The 25,095-nt window shown below is 35.3% G+C and overlaps 2 protein-coding genes across 3 annotated transcripts in view; one reads left to right on the top strand and one right to left on the bottom strand.

Moving 5' to 3' along the window:
* LOC123523730 (something about silencing protein 10-like) overlaps positions 1–25,095 on the bottom strand; it is a 107,032-nt gene that overhangs the window by 7,530 nt on the left and 74,407 nt on the right. The gene's annotated exons all lie outside the window — the stretch shown is intronic.
* Positions 4,769–7,696, top strand: LOC123523851 (uncharacterized). 2 transcript variants are annotated; one of them, XM_053539490.1, is made up of 2 exons: positions 4,769–5,097; positions 5,303–7,696. In XM_053539490.1, the coding sequence occupies exon 2, from the start codon at positions 5,304–5,306 to the stop codon at positions 7,410–7,412; it is 2,109 nt and encodes a 702-aa protein (XP_053395465.1). In that variant the 5' UTR covers positions 4,769–5,097; position 5,303; the 3' UTR covers positions 7,413–7,696. The 2 variants fall into 2 exon arrangements, with proteins under 2 accessions (XP_053395465.1, XP_053395464.1); XM_053539489.1 differs by having other exon boundaries at positions 4,774–5,086.

Below are 25,095 nucleotides of genomic sequence, written 5' to 3'. Positions count from 1 at the left end.
CATCAAAATCTCTCCATGCATGAAGAAGATATGCTCCGGACAAAGTCTGTGGACGCCACCCACCCGCCCGCCAGGGGCATTCCCATAATACGTCCCGTTTTTCAAATGAGCGTATAAAAAAAGTCTTTCTACATCCTTGTCTCTCTCTACAGTATAAGCATACCCACCAGATGCTTATAATCACCTGCTTTATTAAAGTTCCTATCTTAAAATTCCTTACAGTTTGAAGTTTCATGAAAATAAGAAAGAAAATCAAACTAGGAAATAATACGTGTGTGTGTTGTTCGTTTTGTTCTGATGTGTAAGCTTTGTGTGTGTGTGTGTGTGTGTGGTGCACGCGTTTGCGTGCTGGGGGGTTCGTTTTGAGGAGGCTGCGCTTTTGGTGCGTGGCATTCCCTGTTTGATATTTTTCTTTGTTTTGATATTGTACAAAAGTGGACTTTACCTTTCTTCGTCATGCTCCCCCTCCTCATCAGAATGTTCAGGTCTACCTGCTTTCATCATCTCGTAATACTCCAAAGCTTCCTTCTCATCTTTAGTCTCATATCTCTTCTCATTCTATAAAATATAAATATATTCAATTCTTAATGACTTTTTATTGCTAGTTTATATTGTAATTTCAAACCTGCAAAACTAAGGTCATATGGTAACTTTGTCTGTGGTTGAAGACACCTGGTGCCCTATCCTTGCAGTATTTCATATGCATTATAGACCACAGGGTAGACCTATGACCTTAAACACTCCAACAAGGACTTAAATGAAAGAATTCAAAATTTCAAGATGTACCAAACAGCTGTAAGTGAATGAAAGTTGACAACCTTAATCGTTCACTTACTGAGGCACAGGGTATGATTTTATAACTGATTATGATAGATATTGTACTTGTAAATAAACATTTTTAGATCAAGTTTATATGAAACTTTGCGCCTACATTTTACCACTTCATTCTCATCTGATTTTTTTCTAAGTCACTACAACCAAACCCATAAGGAATTTTACAGGTGTAGAGAAGTTGGCTGAGAATACTTGGGAGGTTGACCAAAAGAAAAGAATGGCAAATGAAACCAAGCCAACAAGCTTTAGAACAAAAGATCTAGAGCAACCACTAAAGGTGATCAATACCCCAAGATGCTTCTTCGTTGTAGGGAAAGTAAAATTTTGTGATTGTGACCTTTAACCTTCAAGTGTGACCTTCACCAGTACCTAACGCCCTGGGCTGTGCACTCTGCATGTTGTTTTGATGCAGTTTATAACTGATGCCAGTTTTATAAAAATCCATCTAGTGGTTAAGAAAGAATAGAGCAGACACAAATTTGAGCTATTTGATCTTTGGCATATAAGTGTTACCTAGTGACCTTGGACCTAGTGACAATAGTTGTGAACTCTGCATGACTTGACAAGATTAACAACTAATGCAAATTTCATAAAAAGCCTTCCAGTTGTTTATAAAATAAGAAACAGACACAAATTTAAGCAACCTGATCTTTGACCTCCATATGTGACCTTGACCTTGGATGTCCTGACCTAGATTGTGTGCTCTGCACACTGTCTTGATGAGGTTAACAACTCAAGCAAGTTTTATGAAAATCTTTCGACTTGTTAAGAAAATGTTGAGTGGGCACAATACAGACAGGCAGACTAATGGATGGATGGAGATGGATGACATACATGTATAGCCCCGATCTGGGGATCTAGTGATAAAATGGACAAAATCTATTAATGAAATTTTTGGCATGCCTCCAGATTGATGTACATCATAACATCAAAATGTTAAAATGGCCACATCTTTAAAATAAATACCACAAGTAAAAACTGCTTAAACACATAAAATCACAAGAAATACTGCCTAAAATACACCAAATAACAACTAGTGTTGTCGCAGGAGTGACGAATTATACCCCCACAATATGGCCTTGCCGCAGAACTAAGCCAATGTCAAAGCCGAACTTGCTTGACCCTTGACCTAATGACCTCAAAATCAATACAGGTCATCTGCTGGTCATGATCAACCTCCCTATGAAGTTTCATGATCCTCAGCCCAAGAATTCTAAAGTTATTGTCCTAAAAATGTTTTAATGTTCCAGGTCACTCTGACCTTTGATCTTTGGAACTCAAAATCATTAGGGGTCATCTACTGGTCATGACCTTACTCCCTATTAAGTTTCGTGATCCTAGTCAAAAGCGTTCTGAAGTTATTGTCGGAAAACCATTTTAAATGTTCCAGGACACTGTGACCTTGACCTGTAGCCTCAAAATCATTAGGGGTCATCTGCTGGTCATAACCAACCTCCCTATCAATTTTCATGATCCTAAGTCATGACCTTACTCCCTATTAAGTTTCATGATCCTAGTCAAAAGCGTTCTGAAGTTATTGTCGGAAAACCATTTTAAATGTTCCAGGACACTGTGACCTTGACCTGTGACCTCAAAATCATTAGGGGTCATCTGCTGGTCATAACCAACCTTCCTATCAATTTTCATGATCCTAGGCCAAGGCTTTCTCAAGTAATCATCCGGAAACCGTTAAACTGTTTCGTGTCATTGTGACCTTGACCTTTAACCTGCTAACATCAAAGTCGAACTTGATCTGTATTTTATCTTGTTACATCTGTGTACAAAAAATTATGATCCTAGACCCAAGCTTTCTCGAGTTATCATCCAGAAACCGTTTAACTGTTCCGAGTCACTGTGACCTTGACCTTTGACCTACTAACCTCAAAGTCGAACTTGACCTGTATTTCATAATGTTACACCCATGTACCAAAATCTATGATCCTAGGCCCAAGTGTTCTCAAGTTATCATCCGGAAACCATTTAACTGTTCAGGGTCACAGACTCACTGTGACCTTTTACCTAGTGACACCAAAGTTGAACTTGACCTGTATTTTCTGATGTTACACCTGTGTACCAAACATTATTTAAATCGGTCAAGCCTTTCATGAGTTATTTGGAAACAATGAAAACCAACAGACCGACCGACCGACAAGCTCACTCCTTTATACATCCCCCTCCCCCCAAACTTCGATTTGTGGGGGTATAAAAAATAGTACACACTGATTCACTCTGCATAAAGTGAAACCAATTTCTTATTTTCTTAAAAAAAAAAACAAGAGGGCCAAGATGGCCCTAGGTCGCTCACCTGAGAAACACACCATAACAGTGTAAGCTTGTTTGACCTAGTGATTTCATGGAAACAAATATTCTGGCCAATTTTCATTAAGATTAGAACAAAAATGTGGTCTCTTAAATTTAAATAAGTATTTTCTTAAATATATCCTGGTGACCTAGTTTTTGACCCAAGATGACCCATATTCAAACTTTAACTAAATTTTATCAAGGCAATCATTCTGACCAAATTTCATAAAAATCAATTGAAAAATACAGTTTCTATCTCATACGCAAGGTTTTTATTTGATTTGACCTAGTGACCTCCTTTTTGACCCCAGATGACCCATATTTAAACTCGACCTAGATTTCATCAAGGCAATCATTCTGACAAAATTTCATGAAAATCAATTAAAAGTAAGTATTAGGGGTCGAGTACTCAATAAGTACTATCAGCATGTGAAGTGTGAAGGTCCTGGGTGCAGTGGTTCGCGAGTAAAGTGCCTTCATGCAAAAGTTAAGGTTGTGACGAACGAACGAACTAACTAACTAACGAACGGACGGACAGTTGAAAACTAACTTCGGGGGCATAAAAATACAGCCTTTATTGCATACATAAGGTTTTACTTTGATTTGACCTATTGTCTAGTTTTTGACCCCAATGACCCATTTTCAAACATGGCCTAGATTTCATCAAGGTTATCAATCTGACCAAAATTCATGAAGATCAATTGAAAAATACAGCCTCTATCGCATACACAAGCTAAATGTTGACAGACTGACAGACAGACAGACAGACAGACATTGAGCGATCACAAAAAAAGAAAAAAAAACACATACAAAGAAATATGAAGTTTAGCACCTTTAAATCCAATAGGGATCACTTATTTCAGGAGGATGAATTCAAAAATATTGAGGCAAGCAAAATTTCAATGGCAAAAAATTTTTTTAAGAGCAGTGAATGCATTTCCAATGACATCATTTTCAGTCTTCTCTCTGAAAGAGTAATACCTTTTTATTTTGTTTTCCATCTTCTGAAACTGAGACCAGTTCACCCCCTTTGTTTGTGTGTATCTTTTTATCCTTCTTTTCTTGTCTCCTGTAAAATGAACAAGAGGCCTAAATGGGCCTAAGTTGCTCACCTGAAGAAAACCTTAACTATCTGACATTGCTTCTAACTAGGTTTGGTGAAAATCATTTAAGCTGTTCATTAAAACAACAGTTATTAAACAGTTATTTAAAGGTTCTTCTATATCTTCACCCGCCAAAACAATGCATAACCATCAGAAGACATCATTCAAAGGTACTTGTAGTTAAAGTTTAGTGGCCCCAAAAAGGACCCAAGTTCCCCCATACAAACAAATGGCGTAAGACCTTATAATGATATTACTGGCCGAGTTTGATGAAGATCCATCAAGCAGTTAATGAGAAGATGTTGTTAAAAGGTATTTCTAATTTCAGCTCTAGTGGCCCTTAAAAGGGTCCAAGTGCCCCCATCTGAACAAAACTTGGAGAGGGCCATATAATGATGCTACAGACCAAATTTGCTAGAGATCCATCTAGCAGTTAATGAGATGTTGTTAAAAGGTATTTCTAATTTTAGCTCTAGTGGCCCTTAAAACAGTCCCAGTGCTCCCACCTGAACAAAACTTGGAGAGGGCCATATAATGATGCTACAGACCAAGTTTGCTAGAGATCCATCTGGCAGTTCAAGAGACAGTGCGATTTTAATATGCCCACCTTTGGTGGTATAAAAATAATTCTTTAATCTTTCAACAGATTTATTCTATTACAAAGGTAAGTAACAAGTGACTCACAAAACCTGTTTCATTGTTGGAGTTATCCTTCTGTCCAAACAGAAAGAGGAAGTGAAAATAAACATTCCATAAAACTATAAATATAGACATTATCTAATCAGTCTGGAAATCATACACTTTGAAGAAGTTAAATTACAGAATTGCTGACTTCATACCAAACAAAGGTATATAGAAGGTAAATTTATTTTAAAATACGAATGTGGTCTTTTGGACATTTTCGTTATAGTATAAGACAGCATAATTGAATTATAAGTCTTTTCATCTTATAAAATAAACAATAGAGTATTTGAATAAATTAAAGTATCTGATAGAAAATCATGTAAATTATGGGGCAGGAATCAGTCTACAAAGTAATCAAACTTTATTGTCTTTTTCTTCAGAATGTTTCAACAACCTGGTTATATTGAGAATGTGTCACTGAGACTGTCAGAGGTTCTTGCTGATGTAGGTGTGGATGAGAGGATTGTTAAGAAAAGAAGAAAAACATGGCTGCTGAAGGAATCTATGGAAACAATAGCATTTAAACTACGAGTATACAATAAGAATGTTTCATCATACTTCTTAGGCAGTCAGTCTGAGGGAACTACTACACGGGGACTCAAGTCAGACATGGACAGACTTTTCTGTCATAATAACATTAATGTGATTCAAGACTGGGCTGACTGGGAACCTGGTGTACGCAATTACTTGATGATCCAGGATGAGACTGTATCACCTGGTTACTGTCTACTACAACGACTGAGAGATGATGCTCCTCTTCCTTACAATGATGTATTTAATGAACACCATTTCAGAGACAGAATGGGAAGAATATTGCAAAAGAACACAGTCATGTCAGCAGCAGCAGCTGAAGTTTTGGAGGGAGGAGTAAGACATGGTCCAGCATATGCACAACAAGAACTGCCTGGGTTAATAGATACTGACACTGTTAGTGCCTACCCCTGTAAATCATGGCCTCTACAAGCTAGGCAATTTTTAGTCCAGCAAGGTGTAGGTCAGTGGCCTTCAGATGACATGAAGAGATATTGTAGCAGTACTGGATGTTTTGTTGTTGGTGTTGGAAGCAAGGAAAATGAAGAGCTTGAATGGAGAATATCAACATCTCTAGCAGAAAGGTGTTTAATGTTTAATCTCAATATTACACAGATTCGCTGTTATGTCTTGATGAAGATGATATTAAAAACCTTCATCAAACCTTACTTTGAAGACACCATTTCAAGTTTCATGTGTAAAACAGTTCTGTTCCACTGTATCGCAAATACACATTCTTATGTCTGGAGAGAAAATAACTTACTTCTCTGTCTATCATTGTGTATATTTGTCCTGTACAGCAGTATTTTAAATGAAAACTGTCCTCATTTCATCATACCTGGAAACAACTTGATGAGAGGACACATTCCTCATGACACTAAACCTTACATTCTTGAAATACTGCAGTATATTATAAACAGTGAAGGGAGAGCATTACTGGAGATTGAATGTGATGCTCTTGGTAACAGGATTCAGCTGAAGTTGAGTAATTTGCTCTTAGAGTTTGATATCAAAACAAGTGACATTATATCAGGGCAGTTATTAAAAATAACTGCAGAGTACATTAATATGGCCATAAGGTACTGTCTGACTTCAATTAAAAACAGTAGCTATATAGAAGCTATACAAACATTGCTGAAATGTATTTTCAAACTAGTCATTATTTCTAATCAATGCCAAGGATTGAACAAAACAGCCAGCAGCCTTCTTGTATCATGTTTCTGTACAACCCTGGGATCTATCCTGGCATCCCTGAACATTCAACAGTACAATGCTATACCAGCAGAAGCTCTCACCTGGATCTCACTGGGTCTGAACACAGATGTTGCATCTAGTAAACTGAAGCTAGCATCCATGTTGTACTGTATAGGGGATACTCAAAGAACAGAAGTTGTTCTCAGAGATATTGAAGCAAACTATGATTTAAATATTGTTGAGCCTATTTGTATGTGTCATAATTTTATCAAACAACCTTTAAGAAGAGGATTCAATGCAATATGTGACAATCATAATGAAGAAGCTATACAGTACACTACAGCATTCTGTGTCAGATTTCTGCCATGTGAAATTAACTGTGTTCCACATGAACTAAGACAAGAAATGTTTAGATCTACACAAGAGGACCTAGCTTTCAGAGGTAGATATGACTACTGGATGGACTGGGCTGTGGTTGATTCTCTTCCTTACCTCTACTTTCTACAATACAAGACCTGTAGCAATATTGGGAGACATGAAGATCAGCAAACAGCACTTTCCAACCTTATGAGAACCATTGACCAGGAACCAAACCTCGGACATAGGGAAACAGCTCTAAATCTACTGGGTCAATGTATGGAACAAGAGGACCGAGCTAGAGACTCTTTACAATGTTATTTATTGTCCCTAAATCTAAGGGAGAGAAACAATGCTGCCACGTTCCATATCTGTAGACTGCTGTCTACTTTGGTCAATGACCAATAGTTTAAAATGAACAAACATGTTGTTTGACCAGTAAGTTGAGAATATCAGTTCATAACAATACATGTATATATGTATAATTATTGGTAGCGGTACAAGTGATGTATCTAACAGTTTCAATGAAATAACTGCGACTCACTGTGTGATAAAAGGAAACCAAACACATTTCTGTTTAAAATGCAAAAAGGCCAATACTGTATCACTATCAAATTCATTTAGAAAAGCTGAACTGTATATAAAATTTTGCTTGAAAGTTTGTTTTTGATAAATTAAAACTGGCAAATATCTGTAATCATTTTATCTACTGCTGACTTCATATAAAAATCAGTATAGCCTTTGTTTTGAGAAGGTGGGTAAATAAAAGACTAATTATCAAAACCTATGGATCAGAGCTGTAATATGTCAGCAATACCTAACTATTCAAAACACTTGTCACTAAAAAAGAGAGGGCCATGATGGCTCTATATTGCTCACAAGAGTTGGTCTGGCCTACTGACCTAGTTGACCCCATATGACCCAATTTCAAAACTGACCTAGAGATCATCAAGACAAACATTCTGACCACGTTTCATAAGGACAGGTTATAAGTTGTTCCTTTGATTTGACCAGGTGACCTAGTTTTTTACCCCACATGACCCAGATTCGAGTTTGACCTAGAGGTCATCAAGACAAACATTCTGAGCACTTCTCAGGTTTCTAACTTAAACATGTGGACTCTAGAGTGTTCATAATATTTTCCTTTGATCTGGCCTTCTGACTTAGTTTTTGACCCCACATGCCCCAATTTTGAGACTTCCACTGAGAGATCATCAAGACAAACATTCTGAAAAAGCTGAGTCACAACTGTGGCCTCTAAAATGTTTTTAAGCTTTTCCTTTCATTTGATCTGGTGACCTAGTTTTTAATCACACACAACCAAAATTCAAACCTGACCTAGAGATCATCAAGACAAATATTCTGATCAATTCTTATGAGTTTCAAACTTAAACTGCGGTCTCTAAAGTGTCAACAAGGTTTTCTTAAGTCACTAAAATGTAATTAATTACTGAAAGGGTTGGCTTTATAATTGCAAATATGTTTGATAGCATTATGTTGTTTAAAGCTTTGTTCTAATTTTAGTTCTGGTGTTTTTTTGATGCTAAACCATAATATGAATAAATCTGAAATATGGGTCATGCAAGGTCATGCAAGGATGCTAGAGGTTTGTTGAATATCTATCAAGTGTTTCCTGATGAGCAACTGTTGTAAAAGTCTGTTCCACCTATAACGTTTACCTCGTTTCTGAAGTATCAGTATCGATAAAATCACCCAAAAAACATATTTATATACCATACATCAATATCTCTAGACCTTTTTTTCAGTTTTTCAATAAAGCGTATTTTAAAGATATAATCCTGGATTTTTCTTTTTTCCTCATAGACCGTAATGCTATATGACGTTACGTCGACTTTCCAATATGGCGGCGCCCGTAACGCAACAAATTAGGGGTCAACTCAAAATTAAAACATCCGAGTTAAAATTAAATTTTGAAAAGACTGTGTTTGTTACTGTATTATGTTAATTCTTGGGGGAATTCATGTCAGGCCACCTAAACATGAAAAAATAAATAAATAAATAAATAAGAAAATAGAAAGAAACAAACAAACAAGAGGGCCATGATTGCCCTATATCGCGCACCTGTTATCATTGCACTTGAGGACAAGAAGGTCCTCAGAAAAAATATCTAAGTCCACAAAAGACAGGAACAACAAAGAGAAGAAATTTAACCAAAAAGAAAAAAAATTCTTACAAGGTACAGATATGTCAAAATACCATCCATGTTGTACCACAGAAAAGTGGTCTCGGTTTTCCCTACGGCCAATAATAAAAAAGTTACTAAAAATAAGCTATTTATAGTAATGTAAAAGGGAAGTGATTAAAAAAAAAACAATTATTGTAAGTGAACAAAAGAAGGATCTGCCAAATAAATCTGTTGACATAAATGGAATTTCAGATCAGTATCTTCATTAGTTACGGAGATATACCTATTGTGATTTGAAATAAAGGGAGGTAATTTGACATAAAATCAGTCCATAGTTATCTACCCTGATTGGTTCAGTCCAACTAATGACAATAATGAAATTTCAAATAAGTCCTATACTTACTGATATAAATCCATTTTGATTACAATCAGGGGAGGTAATCAGATATAAAAAAAACTCTGGAACCTACGATTGGATCTGATTTGTCATGGAATCCAAGATTTATTGTTGTTGAAGATATTTTGGAAGTTTGTATAAAAAAAAACCATAAATGAAGTATCTATATGGCTGCAAAAGCCAAAATAGCCAATTTTGGACCTTTAAGGGGCCATAACTCTGGAACCCATGATGGAATCTGGCCAGTTCAAGAAAGGAACCAAGATCTTGTGGTTAATACAAGTTGTGTGCAAGTTTGGTTAAAATGAAATCATAAATGAAGCTGCTATTGTGCAGACAAGGTCAAAATAGCTAATTTTGGCCCTTTCAGGGGCCATAACTCTTGAACCCATTAAAGGATCTGGCCGGTTTAAAAAAGGAACCGAGATCTTACGGTGACACAAGTTTTGTGCAAGTTTGATTAAATTCAAATCATAAATGAAGCTGCTATTGTGCAGACAAGGTCAAAATAGCTAATTCTGGCCCTTTCAGGGGCCATAACTCTGGAACCCATAATGGGATCTGGCCAGTTCAAGAAAGGAACCGAGATCTTATGGTGATACAAGTTGTGTGCAAGTTTGGTTAAAATAAAATCCTAAATGAAACCACTATCGTGCAGACAAGAAATTGTTGACGGACGGACGGATGGACGGACAGACGGACGGACGGACTGAGGACGGACGAAGGGTGATCACAAAAGCTCACCTTGTCACTATGTGACAGGTGAGCTAAAAAATCAATGACATTCTAAAAACAAATGTGCGTGCGAACATCTCGATATTTTAATAACACATTGGCATTCTTCTTATATTATGTTTTCTGTCGTTGAAACGGAAAATTATGTATAACTTGACTTCAGTTGATGTGACCTAAATAGATATTACCTCCCGAAAGAATTCTTATGGATTTAATTAATAAAAGTGGAAACTAAACTTCGCAGTCCGCCAGGATATTCCCTTTCAAACACGTCACATTAATCTGAACGGACAGAGCAAGGAAAAAAAAATATTTTAAACATAAAATGGTTAGATGTCTATTACTCGAAATACTTGCGTTGAGATATGTTTATACTTACAATTTAAGCTATCTTGACCGTTTAGAAATAGAAATATTGGGTTTTCTTAAATAATTTTGTTAATATTTCTGTATTTTTAAGTTATATTTAGGACCCAGATCTAATAAAGAAATATCAGTTTATGTAAATGTTCCACTGAAAAGCCAAATTTTTATATCGGACCAGTGTATAGTCGAAAAACATACAGAAAAGTAATAACTTATACACATTTTTTTTCCTTTAAGACTCCATATTTATGTTGCATGTAAAATCCTTTAGTCACCACTGTGGATAAAAAATGTAGAATGGACAATGACCTCTTTTTCAAAGGTAACAATTTAACGTTTTATACTGTTATTATTAAAATAATATTTAATAGCAACATAGGTTAATCATATCCATTTCGATCCGCATCTTGTACATGTTTGTCCTTGATAACAGAGAGTATATGGGCTTGTAAGAGTACGAGATGTACAGGGATATATTAAACATTGCTCAGCTGGCAATTATTTTTATTTTGTCCGAGAGAATAAGTGAAAGGTCTTTTTGTGATTCAGCTTGACGTCCTTTTTGAAGTTTAACGCATAATCAAAATATTAATATTTCCGAAAGAAAATTTTCATAAACATCTAGTCACCGTCGTACAGAAACGAAATTCATTCACGCTCAGAATCGCGCATTTTCATTTGGTTAACTTACAGAACAATTCAAGATTACGTTCTATAATAAAATCAGAATTGTTTCTGTTGATATGAAACCATGACGGCAACATGAAACTTTATGTTAATGAACTGTGGAGCGCAATAAAAAATTTAAAAAAACACGTGCAGTTTTTCCGCAAAAATAAGGAACGGATACATATACATAGAGGGATTAATTCCCGCGGAATTGCACGACAAAAAGCCTGTATGATTATTTGACAGATATTTTGCATGAGCAAAGAAAACTGTTGTTTTTAATCATCTTCAGGATGATTTAGGCCCCCAACATGCATGTTTTTGTTTCGGTTTCCTTTTTATTTCGGCTAAGGTCCCGGCGTATATATGAAAACCTTCGTCAGCTATAAAGCATTCTATTTCTTTCAGGTTCAGTTTTGGTATACATAATTATGTTAAATCTCTCTCTCAAAGTTCATTACACTAAAACAATATGTTTCTATAATCTTTGGACTATTTGTGTTGCACCAAATTCTTATATAAATGCTCTCTCAAATGGGCTTTTTCTGTTAATTCTAGGACAAAACCTCTTGTTTTAATTAAAATTAATTAAAAGTGCGGGGAATGACGGGGAGGTAGGAGGGGGGTGGGGGGGGGGTGCAAAATACATGCTGTACACAGGGGTGTCGAAAGTGTGGCCGCAGGGGCCGCGGTCGCGGCCCCAATAATTTGCCCAAAAACGATTTTTTTTGTAAATTCATAAGTTGCGGACCCAATATTTTGTACAGTATGCTAAATTTTGCTTCGCGTTTAACAATACACGCTGTCCAGAGTAATGTGTTACCGTGGTGACGGTGACACGATCGGGGGTTTTAATTGGAGTCATACACACGTGTCCGTGATTGGACTTAATTACGCATGAACAAATCAGCATGTTTTTAATCGGCATGTCTTTAGTTAATGGTTTGTTTAAGCTATACCCGCCGCAAAGATCTAAGGTATTAACTTATAAAATTCAGAAAAATAATTATCGTGTTTTTATTTAATGAAAGAGGTAAATGTTAAGATTTATCACACCGCTAAGATGTAAGGAATTAGTTACATAAATTGTTTTTACTCGAAAAATTATTGTTCAGTACATTAAATACAAAAAAAACAAACAAAAAAACCATAGATATCTACATGCATTCTTTGTATTGCGTTACACATTATTAATTCTGATAAGAGTATATTAACCTTTATTTTGCTTATAGTCATGTGAATAGTAAGAAAATACTGGAGACTTGAGATGCGATTCAGAACCCCTAAAATGCACCAGATCTCCCCATTTATGATCCTGTTTTTAAAAAACTTTCAGGGGGAGATCCCCATACCCCACCCCTACCCCCTCGCGGCCCCAATATCAAACACCTTCCGACGCCCCTGGTACACCAACTCAGTTGTGGGTGTCCTTCAGGACCCGCTGCTCCTACGCCTATGTTACACTTTCTGCTTATCATTTTGATCATTCTATCATATTTTCTTCGATCACGCGCCTCGTCACATGCCAAATGTTACACGTGTGAGCACCGACCGAAAAAAAAAAAGAATTATCAGTCTGTCTCCGTGGACTTTATCAACAAGACTTTGTGCCAGAGACAATAATTAATCTTTGCTCGTTAAATCCAGAAGAAAACTGAAGTAAGGCCAGCATTTTTTAATTTTCTGGTTTACGGGAGCGTCGACCCTATATTTTGACAAAACAAAATAAAAGTCATTTTCAGTACTTTTATTTTCATTTTACCCGCCGACCATCCGTAATTGCTGCTGCCAAAAATAAAAGTTTAACTGTATGGTAGAGGTTTTTAATCTAGATCAGTAGACGCATGAAAAATGGCGGCCTGCATAAATGTAAATTGTGTGAAATTAAATTGGAAAAATATACAAGTTTACAGACAATAATCTTTGGAATGAGTTGGCAGAGATAACAAGTGTTGTAAAGAAATTGGATCCGAGTAGAAATTACGGCACCTAAAGCTCAACATTAGGAGTAATCACCTACGAAAAATGGCCTTCACTATCAGTATCAAAGCTGTCCAGATGTTGAAAAATCTGGCGTATCACATGTACAAGATTTGTTGTTTGTATATTATAATTGGACAACGATCGAATTCATGTGGGACTGTCAGAAAAATACCACAATTGATAAAAAGGAAAGAAACAAAAGAAATGGCAAAATGGAAGAGCAAAAGTGAGTATCAACTTGCTAAACATATTTTTTTTTTTTACTTTGAAGTCTTGAGGGTTAGAGAAGAAAAACTAACTATTACCACAATTTTCAGTAGTTCTGTTCAAAACAAAGTGCAATTTCAATGTAAAATGACATGTCCCTGCAAATGCTTGACAATGATACATGTAATAAAAGATTCAAACTAGTCAAAATTATTGGACCGTCAGATTAACGGTTGTTTAATATTTGTGACGGGCAATCTAATTCAGTGGAGATATTGGCCATATATTAAAGATTATCTCAATATTTCCTAGGATCAAGTTCTAGCCAGGTACTATAACTCAAAAGATAATTATGAAACATGAAACTCCGAGCAATATATTGTCATGTTCACTTAATATTAAAAGTATACCAACAAAATCTGTAAGAAGACCCTTTGAAAGTATGTTTGGGAAAAACATTCAGACACTATATGCCACATGTGCCTTTGACACTGAGGAACACATAATGACATATCCAGTAATAAATGTTTTTACGGACTCATAACTTATTAATTCCAAGTCCAATCTCAGTGAAGAGTCTTATAAATCTCCGATATTGTTGTCTGAACATCGGCCGATAAGGTTGTTATTTTGTACACATTTTAGCTGATCCAAAATTCAGATTGTTTTGGCTTGTCGTACAATATAGGTGGCACTGACAGTCAGCAAAATATAAAACAATATTCAAACCACTGAAACTTAACCAAAGCAATTTAATTTTAAAGCCAGTGTCACTGAATGTGCATAATATTTATCAATTAATAATTTTTCATTTCTAGTATGACAATGCCTGTCTTTTAAGACTCCATCTCCTGCCAATCAATATGCATATATGCAGGATGCAGACTTAAAGTAGTCATTGCATATACCCATTTTAAAGCAGTTTTTATTCATGTTTAAATAATAAACATTATACAGTGGTCTTATGATATGATAATGTCAACTGTGGTATATGTATATTTGATAATGAAAAATGTTTACACAAGTCTATTTTTACTTCAAAATAGATACATACAAAAACACAAATAGTGCATATCCTTGGTGACTTTGAAAATGGCATTATTCATACAAGCTACACATAAAGAAAACAACAGTATACTGAGATGATGAGATATAAACCAGTTCAGAATAGGTCATTTGTGAGTGTGTATGCAATTTAAGCTTGCAAGCTTTTGTTTTCTGTGGTTTACAAAAAATAAAAAAAAATGTATCCTTTTGGATGTTTTATTTTTATTTATTTGGTCGACTGGTCAAAATTGGGACTTTTATTTTTATTTCTATTTGTCCCCCACCCTAATTTTTTGAAAAATCTCCCGTAAACCAGAAAATAAAAAAATGTTGGCCTAACGTAACACTTGCGACGACTGAGCACATACCTTTGTGGATTTTAAAAGCATACTCCAGACTGCAATTTCAACAGGAATATACGATATATAAAAATATATCAGACCTTTGTTAAAAACTCTGACTGAAGTAATGTAAGACTATAAAGCAAAACTTTAATGGAAAGAAAACAAGTTTCAGCTCGCATTAGCGTTAATTATTCATGAATTTTTAAATGTTTAAATCTTTTTTTGGACATCGTAGCTCTGATGGACAATAAAAATTGATAAAATTATAGTTCGGGGATATTTTTTATAATTAAAATCGGCGGTTATAAATAACAATATCCTACGTTCTATGACTGCTGTCTGGACTTCATACCAGTTATTCGAATCAAATATAAATCTGGCATAATAATGATAATAATAATAATAATAATAATAGTAATAATTTAACAAATAGAGAGAATGGGTTCGCGATCCGATTTCGCTTTTAAAGAAATCTAAATTAGCAGCCTTCGCATCAAGAGTAAGTAACGGGCTTAAAAGGAGATGCTTCCATATTAACAGCAACATTATAAAAAAAATAAAACAGATAGGTTGACGAAATGATAAAGAATTAATCATTGTTTAAATAGATCTATATATTTTAAAACGTAAAGTATAATTCTAGCATGACAAACGTCAAGATTTTTTATCTTCTATCGGCTGATTGTACACCTATGTAATTTTCCCTTGTGCGCCTCGCATATAAATCTGCATATTGCCAGCAATACTACGTCATTTATCTCATACGTCATAAGTTTCTTTCGGAGAAAAAGAAGCATACACAACCGGGACTCAATATGGTGAATATTGTGTTTTGAAAACTGACAATTGTGAAAGAAATTGGATAAGTGGCGGATTGTAAATACTTCAGTATGGATGCTAAAATACAGGTTATCTCTGAACCATTCTTTTGGAAATGATGTTAAATTGAACAAGTCATCGTTTCATGGGCATGGTGCGATTGATGCCTGAATTTCATCGATGTGTAAAAGACTTTTTTGTTTACAACTGATTCATTGAGGATTGGATAGAGCTATTGAAGACTTGGAAGAATTTTGGAGTGTTTACAACTTTGATAGGTTAAAAGTGAGTCAATTTACGTTTTTTCTAGATCTAAATAACATGTTTTTAAACACAAAATTTCATTTCACTCATGCATTCACTTGTAGGGAATTGTAAACGAAACAAGTTTTGAGTCGCTCCCGATAAAATTCACGTGAATTTTCCCGTAATACTTCAAATTTAGAGAGCAAACTCCAATGGCGACAAGAAATTACAGTGGGAAACTGCCGTTGAAAATATATATTTGTCATTTATTTGGATATTTGGCAAAGCAGAAAAAAATCGTTAAATTTCTTGAGGGTGACTTTTTTTTAGTTTATCAAACCATGTTTACTTTGCCGGTAAGTGTCGTAGTTTTGTCATATGACTTCAAAGTTGGGGTAAACCTTTGGAATGGAACAGACTTTAGAAGTGTTGCTCTGTTTAAGTTTGTGTGACCCTAATGTGCAAAGGAAAGGTATTATTTGAAGGTCCATCAAAACATCGACTATGATGGCCACAGGATGAGGCAGTACCCATAGAATTATAATATGAAAAAGGCAAAGCCTCTGAGCGAGCGTAGCTTAAACGACAAAGAAACTATTCACTGCTTAAAACAATGCCGAGAACCTATTCACTTGAAAAGAAACAAAATTTTAGTGTCATTATACCTGTAACAGCGAATATCATAAGTTGCAAAATTTATGGAAAGCCGGTGTCACGGTGACGTCATTACCTGTTTGCGGCGTTCTTATGGCTTTATGCTTATATTTATGACATTTTATGATTATCCCATTTTCTGGCCAATGCTTGATCTTTTAAAAGAAAATCATATTTTTTTCTACCAACTGGAAATCTTTCTTGCATTATTTTTTTTTTATTATTTTTTATTTATTTTTTTATTTATTATTTTTGAGTGATGGATAATATTCAGCAATCAAATGAAGTTCTGTATTCACTGCCAACAAAGCATTTCCTGTGAGCACCTGTCCTGTAGGGACACGCACTTCGTAAGATAAAAGCAAAATTGAAATTATTTCCATAACATTTTTTTTTTAAATAAAGACACCTAATGAACATAGAGATTGTAACTCAAATATGAAATTTAAAAAAACAAAACAATTTTCCCGACTTTGACGGAAGTAGAACAAAATGGCGGCGCCCAGACGAGAGGAAAATTTTTCAGCTACATCACTTTGCCCCATTCGGCACACCTTTGTTATATTCGCCTACACATTGCCGTAAGGCGAGCTACGCGCTCGCAATTGCGCTTCGCGCAACTGCTCGCGAGCTACGCTCGCTATTAATAATAGGTCATGATGAGCCTTTGGCTCTGATCAGGTAAAATATGGATGGACAAAATTTTCCATGTGGAATACTGGAAATCCATGTATTTGCTTCTATGCTACTTACTTATTAAACAAATCCATATCAGCATTCAACAATTAATATTTAGAAAATGTAAAAAAAAAAACACTCTAAAAAGTACCTGACAAAAGTTCTCGGTTGTTCTACATTCTTGTCAAAGTCCACATCTTCACCTTTCTTGAGTTTCTCTACAATCTCATCTATCTCATCTCTCATCTGGTCATCCAGCGGTTCCAGCAGCTTCATTATCTGAACACATGAAAAACACAGTACACTCGCACTGAAAATAATCATTTCAGCGTAGAATAGGTATGTAAACATATGGGATGAAGAATGTGTGTGTTTTTTAGCATCTTTTCCAACATTGTTTCAATCATACTAACTATGGTGTCTTCTTGAAGCAGTGAGAACAATGCCTAACTTACAAGCGCTGTTTCATTGGAATATGGAATAACACGCCTTAGACATGTGACATGATACCCCACCTTGTCAAATTATACCGATTCCGTGGCAACCACACTTACAACCATCCTTTTAATGATGTGTGCCAAGTGAGGAAGCTACTGGTATCATTTCTTATGTCTTCTGTATGGTGTAGCCAGGAGGCACCCTGCATCTGAAGCTGATGTTCTGATGTGGCAATGAGATGAAAAGTTAAGTTTATAAAACTATGGGATGAAAAGTAATTATTTTGTTATGAGTGGATTCATCCTGACACATTCTGCTATGGAAGATAACACTAAAATCTGTCAAATTAAAGTCATGTTTTTATCAACTTTAACTTCCATAGCATATTCTTCCTTAAGTTCCATGATTTCTTTCAAACATTAGCAGAATAACCTTAAAGTGATATTATGATAATTCAGTTCTTCTGTGAACAAATCTTTAACTTAAATGCTGGAAAATTAATATTAATGTGGGACTATTTTTTGTCGATTTCTGGCTGCATCAATCCAGAAAGTTGCGACCCGAGTCATGAACTCATCTTACCAAATAGATAACTTCCCTTCACACTTATTTCACTTGATTTCTATTACAAAAGTCATGAAATTTAACAGAATCACTTCTCAAATGATCTTGTTTGTTTGTTTGTTTTGAATTTAATGCCGTTTTTCAACAGTTTTTCAGTCATGTAATGGCGGGCAGTTTATACCTAACCAGTGTTCCTGGATTCTGTACCGGTACAAACTTGTTCTCCGCAAGTAACTGCCAACTTCCCCACATGAATCAGAGGTGAAGGACTAATGACTAAGGACAATGTCATTTATCAAAAAGTCACGGAGAACATATGCCATACCCGAAGATCGAACTCACGATCCCTGGATCCATAGATCAATGCTCTACCTACTGAGCTAAGTGGGCGGGCTCTTCTCAAATAATGATATATGCTTGACATCCTTACATTTCTGTATTGCAGCAGACGTTTGATCACAGGATGGTTATGTACTGGAGCTTGTTTGGCTTCCAGCATCAAATAGAACACAATATTGGTACAATAACTGAAATGGAACATGATGTTAATACAGTAACTGCACTGGAACAAAATTTATGTGTAGATATTGAAACAGAACACAATTTTCGAGCAGGCATTGAAACAAAACATAAAATCAGTAATGTCATTGAAAAAGAAAACAATTTTGGTACATTCACTGAAACAGAAAACTATTTTGATAGAGTAACTGAAATAGAACACAGTGTAATTGCAGTCACTGAAACAGATAACAATTTTGGCGAAGTCACTGAAATAGAACATAACAGAAACCAGACACATTATTTTAACTGATAAAGAACACATTTTTTGTGAGTTAAAACTGAAAAGCCTTTGTACAGTACATGTACTGAAATAAAACACAGTCTGGTGCATAAACAGAAATCGAACATAATTTTGGTGCTTTAACCAAAAAAGAACATTTATAACAATGATACATTGGTGAGATCCAAAACAGCATTTTTTTGTTTTGTTTTGGGTTTAATGCCGTTTTTCAACAGTATTTCAGTCATGTAACGGCGGGCAGTTATCCTAACCAGTATTCCTGGATTCTGTACCAGTACAAACCTGTTCTCCCCAAGTAACTGCCAACTTCCCCACATGAATCAGAGGTGGAGGACTAATGATTTCAGACACAATGTCGTTTATCAAACAGTCACGGAAAACAATACGCCCTGCACGAGGATCGAACTCGCGACCCCGAGATCCGTAGACTAACGCTCTTACCTACTGAGCTAAGCGGGAGGGCTTCAAAACAGCATTCATCTAGTAGTTAAAGTAAGTTATAAGAACTTGCTCTGTAACTGATGTCAAATAAGTAGGCTGTTGCTAAACTGTTTGGTGTAATTGAATGCAACATAAATGGCCTTGATCTATGAAACATAATACCAAATGGAACAGAAAGAAGTCAACTCACTTCAAATTTAGCTTTAGTTTTGTATGAACATAGTCAACAGCTCTTCCTTTTATTTCCTTTCTTCCTATCCAGTCTTTGAGGGGACATAACTTCTCCTGTACCTCTGCCATCTGTTCACAAATCAAAGGTACCAAATATTATCAGTACTCGTAATTTTACATATGTTGGTATTTCAAATGCATATCTGTGAAATTAATACCCCTGAATAGCATAAATTTAACACCATTTAGGACTTTGCTATACATTTTGTCACATTAGTGATGGGCTATCTTATAAGCTTCTAACTTGTATAATCAATTACAATTGTTCAAACTGATTTGAGAATTTGTGTATCTTTTAAATTTACATCTCTGAATCAGCTAACTAAATGAGATTATTTATCGATCACTCTTGAGCTTTTAAATTTCATCTTCAAACATTTGTATTAATCAACTTACTGCCAATTTCAGAATAGCTCGCCGTTTCAGTGTTTGCATCATACACTTGTAGTCACTGACTGATATCGATTTTCTTATCGTGAGTGGCTAATTTTGTAACCGTCATTTACATTAACTCCGCCCAAGTCGCGAGTCAAGTTATGTGGGTTTTTCCCATTAATTTGTCTTAACAACACATAAATTGCCAGTCATACAATGTATTTATGATTTTAAAACTTGATGATATTACAGTTTAAGTCGTATCTCAGAATCAGTTTCAAATGAAACATTTTTTAGAATCTGTGACTGATTACAATTACGTAAAACTGTCCCGATTAGTGTCGCATTATCTAAAAGTACTTAATTTTTCTGTCAGCGATGATAAAAATCATTAATCCATTATAGCCTCACTACAAAATGCAAATTAAGTCAGCGCATAAAGTTTATACATGTAAAATTACACATGTGTTTTTACCACTTGGTCAGAGATCTAAGTTTACAATAGTAAATCATAGCCCGATTGGCATCACTTTTCATGTCAAAAAAGTAAAATATTTAATTTAAACATAAACTCCCTGTTTAAATACGTTACTCAAGCTATAAAGGCAATAAACAGTTCTGTGAGCCACACGGTTTGAGATTCTACCAAATATTGGCTCGAATTAACTGAAATATAGCCGTGGTACATGGGAAGAACCTCTGCAAGAAACGTCCAAATTTCTCAGATAAAGAGATGTGATCGGTAGCAAGGCTCGATCCCCGTGCCCTCCCCACCCACCCAGTTGACCAAATCAGAGATTACAGTGATTTCAAGTTAGCGACTAACCACTTGACTACGGGGATAGTCACATGATGGATGGATACTACAATTCCTAGTTTAGAAATCACACGGGCACATTATTGCAATAAAGCAGAAGTCAGCATTGACTTAGGGCGACGAGTTAGACTAACAGCTTATTTTTACATCTATTTTTTCCGTTTGACTAAAATGTTCATGACATCACATACTACATGGTTTCTGTATGCAGTAATAATCTGACGGATTTCTATGAAAAATTTATAATTTTTTATATGGAAGACTTTTCCAACGAAATTTCAATCGATGACAATCCTTTGTTTTAATATTTTACACATCACGCGTATATATACAGAACTTACGTGTCTCAAAAGTGGACTCGTTTGAGAGAAAATATCGGTAAAAGTATTTTATCTTTAATTTCATTTAAAACTGTGATAGTAGAATTTGAATTGTAAAAGGCGATCTTGCATAGACTTTATTCACCGTTAAATTGCCTGTCACAAATACTAGAATTTAACGACCGTACCATTTGACAATATGCTGTTAATCAGAGTCACATGTGCTTTTGAAAGTTTAAAATCATAACTATAGTTTTCCTATCATATCTTGTCCAACTTCGACAATTCTGGGCGTCGAACTTTGAAAAATCGAAATACATGTAGCATTTAGACACCAGACCCAGATAGACGCATAATTATACTAGTAGTGACCTCATCACATTGTATTTTACCGACAATCGGATTACATCTCATCATATGTAGCTTTTTACCATGTAGGAAAGGAAATACGTATTAGTTAAAACATAATTGAGCCGCACCATGAGAAAACCAAAATAGTGCGTTTGCGACCAGCATGAATCCAGATCAACCTGCGCATCGGTGCACTCTGCTCATGATTCTTACTGTTCGCTAATAGTTACTCTAATTGCAATTGGCGTTGAAAGCGAACAGCATAGATCCTGACCAGACTACAGACGCACTTTGTTGTTTTTCTCATGTCGCGGCTCATATTTTTTTGTATAAGTAAATGTTTCCGTTGTCATTTAAACAATGAGATTTAATAATGATAGGTTCTTCATGACATTTAATTTGACGGATTGTATATATTTCAATATAAATTAACGGATATCTAAGCTTGTGAAATGTAAATATTTATTACTACGTCGTGTGTTTCTGGGAGTGACTGATGAGCCCCGTTAGGCTAGGTTTCGTAATTGTATATTCAAACAGTCTTTTGACTTGCTGGGCCTTTTTGTGTTTTCATCGTTCTCAACAACATGTATTAAAAAAGAACATATTATATTTTTCCAAAATACCTTGCACAAATATGAACTTCCGCTTTAACATGACACTGTTATCTTACGTTCAAATTAATTAGATATTGAAAATTTATCATCTAAACTAACATTATGAGACCTTGAGAAACACTCAAGGGTCCACAGGACCTCCCTCAACAGTCACTCACTCTTGAGAGTTGGCTCGACTGTCACTCACCTTTATGAATACAAATGGAATCTTTCCTGAGTAAAGACGTGACCGTTAGGCAATTTATTTGAGTGTACTCAATGAGTGGTGTTGGAGTATTGTATGTATCCTTGATAAGCCCAGGGGTGTTGAAAGATATCCGTCATAAAATTACCTTGGGGCTATATTGCAACCTGTATTTGAAAGTAAACGGTGTCGATTGTAAAGATGTCAACTGCTACATTACCAAAGTTTATTAATAGTCATTAAATTTACAAATGATTGAAGTGATCGTTTACAAGAACTAGGAAAACAAATGATGAATTGTTTATGTTGGACTATATAAGGAGAGTTGTCATTCTACAATTTCGATACTTGAACTGTGCTTATCATTATGTAATACATTTGGAACGAACATTGAAAATGTTGACACATGATTAGATTGAAAGACACATAGATCTAGTTTTTAACAGACTGAAAACTTTTTACACAAAACTTTGTTTTTTAACGATATAGTGACACTGCTACAGGTATAATTGTAAAGAAATATTGTTAAAGTATAATACACAATACGAGACTGTACCTACTCAATACATCACAGTGTTTGTTGTTACTTCTCCGAATGATTTGGTTTGAAAGAATCTAACTAAGAAATAATAAGTTTTGTTGTATTTCGTTTAGAGTACATCAGTGTCAATCCTCAGACAGTTCAAATCTTTAATCTAAATAATTTTATGTGTATATGCTGCGGACGTGTCATGCACAAGTATGTACGCATTATGCAGGATTATCTTGAAATAAATTCCCGCAATATTTTACTTTTGTACCTAACCCTTTACATCGATTTTTTGTACATTTTAAACCACTGCGATCGATAGAAATACACTTTTGGGCGGAGCAAACTACATGCGTGATCCTCTCACTGATAACTAGAGTGACAGCTATGTCATTTACTACATGCGTTTGATGTAAACGCCCATTCGGCGAGCTTTTCTGAAATTAGCAGTATAGCCTGCGGCCTGCAAGCAATTCTGCCAGTAAATTTTCTGTGCCCCCTTCGAATAATAAATGGTACTGCCCAAACTGAATGATAGACCAGACCATTTTAGAAATTTAGCAGGGTAAAGGTTAAGAGCAAAATTTAATGTTCTCAATAAAATTTTGATCAGCAAAATGTCAAAAGATACTTCAATATCCCTATTACTGTCCAAGTGGGAAAAATGTCAGAAGAATTTAAATTAAGGCTAGAAATCCATACACATGGTTAGTTTAACTTACTGTATGTTCTAGGCATTTAATGACAATATTTACTTTACAGTTCAAACTGAAAATGACCTATCATCTTATTTCAAATTTCAAAACTGCACAGATTTCATATATAAATCAATCCTATAAATTCCGAAAAAAAAAAGATTACAAAGAACAGAATTCAAGTGAACCAGGTAGGTCACACATATGGATAGATGATTGAATGTTTGATCCACAAAACATCACACTGTTTAAAAATAAATAAAAATTAAGCACAAACCTTAGTTTTGAAGTCATCTATCAAACTAAGCAATTTTCAGCAACTGAAAACATAAAACATCTTTCATGTGATGATAATTATTTGCCAAAATATTTGCTTACGAATTTTGCCGCAAGTCTGTGTATGTTTATATTAAGCCAGTGTTACAAATATGGATATGCCCACTTGTCTTTGAAAGTCAAATACTAGTTGGGCAAGTCAAACTCTTATGTAGATAGCCATGTGGAAAACACTACATTTCAGCTGGCATTCTAATGTCTCTGAAAATAGGATATCCTTTCTTTGCAAAGTTAGCTGAATACTGAAGGCTGAAGTTTCTGCACCAAGCTGTTACACATACATATTCATAAATATATGAAAATATTCTACATTTTAAATTATGTATACAATTTTGTATGTACTAAGTATAGACAGTGAGTCAAAGTTGGTGGCTCATAAAGATATTATACCAGAGACCTATAAAACTGCGAGGGCAATTATGAAACCACTTGATTAACTGCAACTTTTAACTGTTCAACTCTGTATTTGCCACCTAAACTACTTGAATCCGACACTTGCCCTGCTTTTTTCATACTCGTCCTTGGCTTCTTATACTGGCCCCGATTTTCTCAGAATGTTTGTTTGTTTGTTTTGGGTTTAACGCCGTTTTTCAACAGTATTTCAGTCATGTAACAGTGGGCAGTTAACTTTACCAGTATTCCTGGATTCTGTACCAGTACAAACCTGTTCTCCGCAAGTAACTGCCAACTTCCCCACATGAATCAGAGGTGGAGGACTAATGATTTCAGACACAATGTCGTTTATCAAATAGTCACGGAGAACATACGCCCCGCCCGAGAATCGAACTCGCAATCCGAGATCCGTAGACCAACGCTCTTACCTACTGATCGAGCTAAGCGGGCGGGCGGGCCAGATTATTTTCAGATTGGCCCTTATTTTTTAATACTGGCCCCGGTTTTCTCATACTCGCCCTGTTTTCCTCTGAGCTTGGTAATGACCAAATCTGTTTCACATGCATAGCTGAATTATAATATCATGTATACATGCAATACACATTGTTCATGTATCATGTATGCAACACATATTTTCCTATATCATGTGTGTAGCATATATCCGGTCCATACATAATTCATGAATTATTGCATCAAAACTAAGTATA

Source organism: Mercenaria mercenaria, chromosome 3 (assembly GCF_021730395.1).
Source record: "Mercenaria mercenaria strain notata chromosome 3, MADL_Memer_1, whole genome shotgun sequence".
NCBI classification, from domain to species: Eukaryota; Metazoa; Mollusca; class Bivalvia; order Venerida; family Veneridae; genus Mercenaria; species Mercenaria mercenaria.
The sequence above is the reverse complement of the archived record's forward strand: the minus strand, read 5'-3'. Positions and strand labels throughout refer to the sequence as shown.